Source organism: Cyprinus carpio, chromosome A23 (genome assembly GCF_018340385.1).
Source record: "Cyprinus carpio isolate SPL01 chromosome A23, ASM1834038v1, whole genome shotgun sequence".
In the NCBI taxonomy this organism is placed as follows: Eukaryota; Metazoa; Chordata; class Actinopteri; order Cypriniformes; family Cyprinidae; genus Cyprinus; species Cyprinus carpio.
This window is the reverse complement of record NC_056594.1, coordinates 663,652-674,210: the sequence shown is the minus strand read 5'-3', so window position 1 is coordinate 674,210 and position 10,559 is coordinate 663,652. Positions and strand designations below refer to the sequence as shown.

Below are 10,559 nucleotides of genomic sequence, written 5' to 3'. Positions count from 1 at the left end.
TTTATATCAGGAACACACAGCTGGGACGTGGAGGTCGGAATCAATTCAGCTTGGACTGTGAGAATAATGTTGTACCAAAGGAAAAGAGATAATTTCTCCAAAGATGGTGTCTGGTATGTTCAGTACACGGGGAAAGAGTACGTGTCACGATCTCCTGAGCAACACGCCACTCGCTTTCCCGACACATGAGAGTTCATCTGGACTGGGACAGTGGGAAAGTGTCATTCTCTGACCCCGCAACTAACACACAACTACATACTGTACATTCAAGACCATCTTTAGAGAGACATTCTTTCCATTCTTTCAGAGTATTTGTGAAATGTCCCCACTGAGGACTGTACAAGTTAAAGTAACAACTGTTCTATCTGAACCTGCTTCTAGATAAAGGTATTCAAGTAAACTTTAATGAGTACAGTGATGCTTTTTGAGTTATATTGCCTTTAGATATATAAGCCTAAAAAGATTCTCAGCTCATCAAATCAAAAAGGATTCTATTGTAAAAATTCGAATTATTTTGAAAATTCAAAATTCTAAAAACTTGTTACTCTTGATTCACATATGATGCTGAGCTTTCTTTTCTAGTGTACTGTCCTCTAATTCATACCATTCTAAAAAAAAAAAAAAAGAACAAAACACTACAATACTGTTGCCATCCTGCATGAATATGGTGCACATTATGGTGTATACAGTATTATTTTACAATAAATGAATCCTGGATAGATCATTTTAGTGCTTATATTGTTTACATGGACATATGTGAAGAGATCTAGGTATTTAAAGACTTGTCTGAAATAAAGCTTTTTTTCTTACATTTATGCATTTGGTAACCATTTTTTTTATCCCTGACAACTTACAAACCCATGACCTATAGCATTGCTAGAGGCATGCATGTGAACGCTACAAACGCATTTGAATTATTACCCAAATTAATCACTCAACCAGTTATTTAACCATACAGTATATATTACTATGCCTTTGAAAGGCTTTTGTCTTTCAAACACATTAAATTTCATTTGCATTTCACAATGTAATCTATGTGCATGACAACCAAAATGCATTAGTGTGGTTAGTTTTATGTACCAGTTTGGTAGTCTTCTAAAAAAATTACACAAATGCCAATTTGTGCTTACTTTCTAGACAGTTTATATGACTTTGAATCAGAAATATAACTGGTCTGATCTCTTGATAACAGACATCATGTATGGTATTTGTAGTGCAATGCCTGTTCATAATTCTAGAAAATTCCCCTGTAATGCAAATATATTTGAGTCTGTGGCTCATGGAGTGTCAAGACCTTCACCTACACTGGGGAAACTCTCTTTATATTTTAATACTTGTGTAAATAAATCTGCAATAAATTCCGAGCGCCATTCACTCAGTTAAACCGAGACAAATGATAATAATAATAATAATAATAATAATAATAATAATAATAATAATAATAATAAAAATAATAATAATTAAAAAAAAAAAAAAAAAAAAAAGTGAGTCCGCGCTCGAGTACAGTGTGCCTTTAAGGAAATTTCGTCATTCGTTTCAAAATAATAGAGATCATGCCCAGCATGCATTTCGGCGCTTCAATAGTAACACACGGCGGGTATTTTTCCATGCCACTATGTGTGTTCAAAAAATCTAATTATTATTAATATTAATTTTTGAATGCTCCGCTTAAATTTTTAGCCTGTTTTTCGGACTTTTATTATAAGTATCCGCATATTTTGTTCATATGTGAAAATCTGAAGCGCTGAATTGATGAAGAAGCGATAATGAAAGTACTAGTCCCGGTTACAGAGAGCGTGCCGCTCGCGCGCGTGCTGTAGTCTGATACACTGCTCATCACATCTGACACTTTGTGTTCAGTGCTTTGAGGGATGAGGCGCGAGCTTGAGATTCTGCGTGAAGCTACTGGAGAAGAAACCTCGCTAATTATCTCATAAGAATAACTTGACATAACTTACTCTGTGATGAAGGTGAACGTGCTCTTTATTCTGACATCTGCCTTCATCTGCAGTTTGACAGACTCGGCCAAACTCAATATACCGAAGGTTTTTTACCTCTTGCCAGAAGCCACGAAGATTAATTTTACACTGGAAGCAACTGAAGGATGTTATCGATGGTAAAGCCACTGAATATTGAATAATACTTGTCAAGTCATTAAGAAACACTGTTACATTAATAATGTAATAAACCACATACCTAGAATACCAAGCCTGGTTAATAAGATGCTTTGTAACATCAAACATGATGTCCGTGACAGGTCGAATGAGAAAGTAAAGTAGAGGAGGAACATGGTGGATACTTTATGATTTTTTAATGAAGTACCAGTATAACTGTTGCCACTGTGAAGATGAATGCAGAAAGCTGAAGCACGTGGTGCTGTTGTGAGGGAGGCTGGGTGTTTCATCTGCTGTAGCACTTTTTCAAATGTGCTTGTAAATTGTGCATACTTTGTAGTTTAGAAAATGTATGTTTTACTGCTCGAACTACAAGAGTTGCATGTTATTATAACAGTATTGAAATCTTTTTTGCCCAGCTACATCACCCACTCATAATTCATATCAGCTCATTATTCATATAGTTCATTATTAGTATCAGTTTGTAAATACCAAATTTTCCAAGGACAACACAACTGCATGCTCTGGAGTTTTCAAGCCTGTAACTTCCTGTCAGACTGCATACAGTTCCAGATCCCCGCCAGTGAACCACTGCGTTCTCTCCGCAGGTCGTCCAACAGGCCGGAGGTGGCCATATAGAGGCCGTTGACTTGGATGAGCGTCAGTGCTCTCATAAGGCAGTTGTGCAGGCCCCGCTCCACTCAGCCGTCCAGACTCACCAGCATCATACTCGCCGAGGGACATCTGTGAGTGCCGCTGACTCCTCCTCTTACTGTTGGAGTCACTTCGTCATTTGATGTTCGTTTTTAATCATCTCATCATTGATAATTGCAAAGGCAATGTCATATGCACCCTTATATCAGTTATTTGCATTATTACCTATACTTAAAGAGGCCTTTTGTTCACTGATAATTGTCCACTGCTTCATTAGAACTGGATCAGTCTCATTTCTGAGCTGCTCATTCAGGCTGGGTTTGTGAACTTCTCTCATTTACTCGAACGTTTGTGAATAATAGCATGGATTTCTGTATGTTCCTCACAAAAAAAGCTGTCGTATGACTTTGGAGGACTTGGAATATAGCTGTACATGCTTGTTTAATGAAACTCTAATGGTGCTCTTTTGTCATTTGAGCTTGACGCCTCCAGCCTTCATTCACTTTCATTATATTGAGAAGACTGTGATGTTTTGTGTTTTACAGTAGAGACTAAATGGCAGTTTTTATATGTAATTAAACTAAACAGATATATATGTTTTTAATCTAAGGAATATCTCAGATTAAAAAAAAAACAATAATTATTAATTTATAGTGCCTTTATGTTTCCACTAAGAGTGGTGTTTGTGTTCCTGTTTTTGGGAATTGACTGAATTATGTGCTGTGCTGTGCTGTGTGTGTGTGTGTGTGTGTGTGTGTGTGTGTGTGTGTGTGCATGTGTGTGTGTGTGTGTGTGTGTGTGTGTGTGTGTGTGTGTGTGTGTGTGTGTGTTGTGTGTGTGTGTGTCAGTGACCGGACAGGTGCTGCGCTGTGACGCTATCGTGGATGTGATCAGCGCGATCCAGATCGAGTCCACCACGCGAGAGCTTCATCTGGAGGATTCGCCGCTGGAGCTGAAGATCCATGCGCTGGATTCAGAGGGTGAGTAAGATTATGGTGATCTTTAAAGAAATCATTTTGTATTTGACAACAATGTTATATTGTTTGGAATTATATTTTGTTTGTATACTCTCTGTCATGGACAGTACATTACTTAAAGTATCAGATAATTTGAATTTTAACCCTTTAAACCCGAAGTGTAACCACCAATGAAAAAATTAATAATCAAATTACTAAGCAACTACTGAATGTAATAACACAAAATGGGTATCATTTTAAAAGCTTTTTTAAAATGTAGTTATTTTGAAGTTATTCTTAACGAGTGCTGAGTAGTTTCTCTAAAATGGAGTGTACATCTTTTTTTATTTAACTACGCATCACTCCGTCAACATTCATAAATGTTAGTATTTTAATTTTATTGTTGTTCTGTAAAATAAAATAAGAAGACAATAATAATGATAATAATAATTACAACAGCTGTGTAAATACATTTATTATAACATTCACACACAGTGTTCAAATTGGGATCTGTACTATTTTCTAATGTTTTAAAAGAAGTCTCTTCTGCTCAGCAAGGCTGCTTTTATTTGTACAGTAAAAATACATGCCTGATTCAAGAAGGGGTCTGATGGCCAAAAAATATTATTTTACTTATTATTTAAATTGTGCTTTGTTGTCATAATGTAAATATTTTTAAATTGTTGTTTTTTAATTGATAATTTAATTGTTAAAAAGCACATTTTGCCTATTTAATTTATGCAATGGTGAGAAAAAATTGGCAAAAATACTTGGCAAATTGGCAAAAAATACTCAAAAAGCCGTGCTCGTTTCGGCCTCAGCCAAGAATTTTATTTGGGTACCAACCTATCTTAAGGAGTGCTGAGCAGTCCTTCTAAACCAGAGTGTAGAAGAAAAAAATAATAATCACATTTTTAAAACCACTGCCTTGATCAACCCAAAATAGGTGTTATCTGAAAGAGTCTGAACATGCATGTGCATGTGTCCATTAACTCCTAAGTAGTGCAGAGTTATTTGCTGATAAATAGAAAACATGTTTTCATAATTTATAAAATCTTTTTTTGTGCCTTGTCTAATATGTCAAAAACATCATACAGCTCAGATAGCCATGTATCATTTGAAATGTCTCAAAGAGTGGAATAAAACAAGCATAATTGTTTGGGGCTTGGACAGTTTCAAAGGGCTAAGAAAAAGGCAACCTTAGTTCCAAATGCTGTAAACTTTTGATTATTTCATGATATCACCACAAAATGTAAAATCACATACAGCACACTTGTTGGGGAACATCACCAGAAAAAAAAAAAACTGCTTACTTATTTCTTTCCAGAATTATTAAATGTCAAATAAGACAGATAGTGAAAATTTCCATTGAACACACTAGTTTTTCTTTTATTACTTTTATTTCTCAGCATGAGGATGTCCAAATGTAAAGACTTTTTTTTTTCTAAAAATACAGTTTTCTATCAAGTGATACCTACCTTTTGACTAGTTTTTAGAAAAAAAACAACACCTTCAGGGAGGCAGAAATGCCTTCAGTGGTTAAAGGAACACAGTGTTTGCTGTTAAACATTATAACACTTACCACATGCATTGCTGTCATCTCTGCACATTAAAAGGATTTAGGCTTCCAGGATAACTCTGACAGTGATTTAGGATTGTGTGTGATGCCGTTCATGTGCCGGCTGGGTCACGCATTGCTCCTTCTGTCTTCAGGAAACACCTTAAGTACTCTCGCCAGTCTGCTGTTTGAGTGGACTGTCGTGAAGGATGCTGAGATGGCAGGCTTCCCCGACTCCTACAACACCCTGCGGTAAGAGCACACCTGTCCTGTGAGGCCCTCTTTCACTCTGACCATCCTGTTTTGTTTTATTTCCTCATGTTTGAATATTTAAGTTTGAATATTTATAAACAAGGGTTTTTTTGAGCATATGGAGATGGAATTAATATGGATTTCAGCATAAATACCAAAAAAGCATTTGTAATTTAGCTGTGCTAGACACCATCTTTAAAGGTACAGTTTACCCCAAAATACAGATTCAGTCATTAAATCATATACCAAGGTTGTAAGACTTTGTTTTGTAGAATGCAAAGAAGATATTTTGACCAATGTTTCAAATGATTTTATCCACACAATGGAAATCAGAGGAGTCCAGCATGACTGTTTCATGTAAGGAGCGTGACTGCTGGTGTAATGTTGAGCTGTCTGTCTCCAGGGTGCTGAGGTTTGCGGAGTCGGCGTACACTCCTCCTGCCTATATTTCTGAGATGGAGCGAGTGGGACATCAGGGAGATATCATCCTAGTTTCAGGAATCAAAACCGGCCATGCCAAACTCAAAGCCAAAATACAAGAACCAATCTATAAGGTTCATGCCAATTTTGTAGTTGCTTTTACACTTCATCTGAATAGATGTTTGGCCATATTTTGCAAATGTTATGGCATAACTATGAATGTCTTTTCTGGTGGACTGTTTTTCAGGATGTTGGTGCTGCTGAGGTCAGATTGCTGATTCTGGAAAACATCCTTCTGAGTCCTGCATATGATGTTTATCTGCTTGCTGGCACCTCCATCAAATACAAAGTCCAGAAAATTCGGCAAGGAAAGATTACAGGTGAACTTGCATTAATTCAGCAGTAAATTGTCTTCTTTATTGGTTATTACAGTGTGTTTTATATAATCAGACAAAATTAACGAACTAAACAGGCTGCCAAAATGCTTTTCAAAATAACATTAATAAAAGCATTTAAAATGATTTGAATTAAAGCTGCAGTACTGAACTGTGGCCTCTCTATTGCCATTTAAACACTGTAGGAATGTGGATTGGATAGCCTTGCTCTCGATTATCAAAACAATTGCTAATCGTTACTGTTTTAATGTATGTATTAGGAATAAAGAGAATGGACACAAAAGGTCTATATGGGTTGGCCATGTTGGGCTTCATTCCAGTGGACGTGCTTTGTTTCTGAGTGTGTCCTCCTCTCTTTCAGAGCTGTCCATGCCCTGTGATCAGTATGAGCTTCACCTTCAGAACGGGGTCGTGGCCCCTAACGGAAACCCAGATGCCCCTGTGGCAAACCTGGACCGCAGCAGCTCAACAGTGTTTGCCCTTCAGCAGGGACACACCAACATCGTGCTGGACCACAAGAGTATCCTTCACACCAGCGACAAACACGCTGACATGTCCCTGCTTCAGTTCTGAGATTTCACTCAACATTACCAGTCTTTCATGAAGAGAGGGCTGTTTCTGTAGCTTGCTCTGTTTAGAGATGACTGTGTTTTTGCATCAGTCACTTTGATATCTTTATTCTGAGCTTTCCTTCATTCTGAATGTCAAGGTCTCGGGATGCAGGGTGCTGCCCGACTTCCCAACAGCACCATCTATGTCGTGGAGCCTGGATACTTGGGTTTGTCTCTTCATTAGCTTTGCATGAAGAAAACTGACTCTCAGCATTTTTGACAACTTGTAATCTTATTAAATGGATGAGTAAATTAATAACACTTTGAGTTTAAGTGATTGAAATAGTGTAATGAAAAGGCTTTTTATCATTTTGTCTCCTAGCATTCAAGATTCATCCCGAGGATCGCTGGGTCCTGGAGACGGGGAGGAAATATGAGATCTTCATTGAAGTGTTTGATAAGTCAGGACACAAGATTTACCTCTCCGATGTAAGTCAAGTTTGGATGTTTAAAAAGTCTTTGGTTTTGATTATTTTCAGTGTCATGGAATTAAATTAATCCTCTTCTCACGTCATTATGAGTGCAGAGGTATCTGAAAAGGTAGTCACACGTTACTAAATTAAAGGGTTAGTTCAACTATAAATGAAAATGGTCTTCATTTCATGATGAAGATATTTTAACATTTTCTCTCATCATTTTTGTCCAGTACACAGTTTTATCACTGGTAGAAAATAAAATGGGTAAAATATTTTAAAACAAGCATTTCATTCAAATTTGCAATATGTCAAACATACTTATCCTTTTAGTGGGAAAAAATCAAGCCGCAGTAAGAGTTTAAAATTAGCCTAGTTCTCTGGGAAGACCACAGTCTTGGCAACCCTGCTGTCGTCGCAGACAGAAGGCATCTGCCACTAATCACTCACAGACATGAAGCTTGTCAGAGTGGTTTGGAAGACAAGTGCACTCTAAACCATAAGTAATCTATTACATTTCTAAAAAAAACGGTGGTTTGGTTTCCTCAATGGCTACATTTTCGATTTCTTTTTTGCATCAGTTTTCCTAAAAGTGATGCTTCTGTTTTCTTGAACATACGGCATTGGAAATTTCTCTCTTAACAAATAAACATAAAAAAAATGATCTCTTTTTTTATGTAAATTTAATTCACATCTTGTGGTAGTGTTTTTGTTTTTGATTAAAAACTCCTGTTTTCACAGAACATCCGTATAGAAACCATGTTCCCTACAGAGTACTTTGAGGTTCTGCACTCGTCTGTGAATGGATCTTATCACCATGTGAAAGCTCTGAAGCGCGGTCAGACTGTCATTGATGGCACACTGAAAGCGGTTGTTGATCAAGTAGGGGTTTGTCTCCCGTTTACGAATTCCTGGGATCTTCCCAGTGTTGAGTGTTGTTGGGTTGACACTGTTGTGGTTTATTGTAACCTCATTTGTGTCTCCAGGCTGGAAGTGTCCACGCACTCTCTGTTCCTGTGCATAATGAGCAGGACGTGGAGATCTACGACCCCATCGTTCTCACTCCCGCCATCCTCACGTTCCCCTGGCAGCCTAAAGAGGGAGCGTACCAGTACACTATCAAGGTGTCTTAGTGTCATTTTCTTTCATCAAACATTAACGTTTAAACGCATGAGAGGAAATAACCTTTGAATCTGGTCTTCCGTGTGTGGTTGAATCTGTACATTAATATGATGTTGTCTCTGTTTCAGGTGACTGGAGGAAGTGGAAACTTCAGTTGGTCGTCCACTAACTCAGCAGTCGCCACGGTTACAGTGAAAGGCGTGATGACCACGGTCAGAGACGTTGGAGTCAGTGGGATTTACGCCCATGACATGAGAAACCCGCTGCACTACGGAGACATGAAGGTGATGCCAGCAATCATGCTTGTACAGATGAGGATTTGTAAAATTACTGTCAAAGATTCTAGTTTTAAATAACTGAGCATGTGTGATGTAAATACTGAGGTAATTCTTGCAGGTGTATGTGATCGAGCCAGTGGGGATGGAGTTCAGCCCGTGTGTGGTGGAGGCCCGCGTGGGCTTGGATCTGGATCTGCCGCTGCGGATCTTCGGTCAGCTGGCCGGAGAGAGAGTGACACTCAGTGACTGCTCTCACTTTGACATGCAGGTGGACATGGAGAGTCACGGCGTCTTTCAGCTGCTGCAGGGTGAGATGAGTTGATGTTGAAAGAATGTATTTTCTAAATACATTTAAAACATTTTTTTTGTTATGCTTTCTACAATGATATTCCCCTTGGTATCTCCCAATAAAAATACAATGTCAAATAATTACAGACAGGTGTGTTTGATCAGGGTTGGCACTGAACTCTGCAGGCAGGTAGATCTCCAGGAACAGGATTGGGCAGCCCTGCTTTAAAACTCTGTTTAGTTTAGTTAAGTTTTCATTTGAAAAAATACATAAGAGCCAGTGAAACAGATTGAGTGCATATTTCATCTTGAAACATATTCCAATCTTGAAGTTTCCGTTTCAGTGTGACTGATTTCAATGTTTGTTTGCAGATTTAACAGGAACAGAATGTTATGTAATTAATTTTGAAATCTGTGAATAGCTGTAATATTTGTGTGTCTTCAGGTAGACTGCCCCCAGGTCAGGGCCACTGCAGCGGGGTCAGAGTTAAGGCTTTGACCCCCGGTTACACCAACTTATTGGTTAGCCACACCCATAGTAATGTTCACCTCAGCGCAAAGATCACCATTGCTGCCTACCCCCCTCTCAAGGTAAGGTTTTAATACCTGTGCTTTGAAGATGGAGAAGGACAGATGTGCATTGTTATCATGAGCAGTGGTTTGATGACCATGGTTTTTCTTTGACAGCCGATTGACCCCGTGTCTGTGGCAGTGGTGACGTTAGGCTCCTCTAAAGACATGACGTTTGAAGGAGGCCCCAGCCCTGGGTCCTAGAGCCTTCCAAGTTCTTCAGAAACCTGACAGCTGAGGACCACAGCAGTGTCACGCTGTCTCTGTACGGACCTGCCTCACGTACATACTCCAGACATTTGGTCAGAGCCACATGCCGCGCTCTGGGAGAACAGGTCAGAGGAGCCTGTGATGTCATATCCTGTGGTCTAGCCACTCGGAATGTGGACTGATATGTTTGAAATGCTCAAATAATTGTGGCTTCGCAGGTCTTAGCAGTGACTGTTGGGAACCAGCCCACCGTGACGAACCCCTTCCCTGCTGTGGAGCCAGCTGTGGTGAAGTTTGTGTGCGCACCTCCGTCACGTCTCACACTGACGCCCATCTACCTGAACCCTCAGCTGGATGTGTCCCTGTCCTCTGCTGCAGCAGAACAAACAAGTGGTGAGCGCTCAAAAATCTCAGACATATTTTTAGTCTTCTTATGACAGGAAGTTCACGAGCGTTTGCACTTGTTCTGTAGGTGCCGGTTTCGAATTATCACAACCCAGAGCTGGATGTGGCAGCCTTTGACCAGCAGGGCAGGAAGTTCGATAACTTCAGCTCTTTGAGTATGATCTGGGAGTCCTCCAAAGTTTCCCTGGCGAGCATCGAACCAACCATGCCCATGCAGCTACATGTACACGAGGATGACAACAAACAGAAAAAACTCCACGGTACCTCACACTGATTACTTCAGGCCATTGAGAATTATGAAATACAAGTATGT

General features: G+C 39.1%; 1 protein-coding gene across 1 annotated transcript in view; it reads left to right on the top strand.

The window, feature by feature from the left end:
• The first annotated feature begins 1,576 nt into the window (after positions 1-1,576).
• LOC109048582 (nuclear pore membrane glycoprotein 210-like) overlaps positions 1,577-10,559 on the top strand; it is a 28,853-nt gene continuing 19,870 nt past the window's right edge. The window contains 19 exon segments of the mRNA XM_042713958.1: positions 1,577-2,116; positions 2,723-2,741; positions 3,607-3,748; positions 5,438-5,534; positions 5,938-6,088; positions 6,202-6,334; positions 6,711-6,869; positions 7,059-7,127; positions 7,283-7,389; positions 8,115-8,255; positions 8,360-8,497; positions 8,624-8,779; positions 8,892-9,081; positions 9,507-9,652; positions 9,749-9,818; positions 9,821-9,966; positions 10,060-10,203; positions 10,205-10,234; positions 10,314-10,506. Of these exon segments, the coding sequence (XP_042569892.1) occupies positions 1,965-2,116; positions 2,723-2,741; positions 3,607-3,748; positions 5,438-5,534; positions 5,938-6,088; positions 6,202-6,334; positions 6,711-6,869; positions 7,059-7,127; positions 7,283-7,389; positions 8,115-8,255; positions 8,360-8,497; positions 8,624-8,779; positions 8,892-9,081; positions 9,507-9,652; positions 9,749-9,818; positions 9,821-9,966; positions 10,060-10,203; positions 10,205-10,234; positions 10,314-10,506 (2,383 nt within the window). The 5' untranslated portion in view covers positions 1,577-1,964.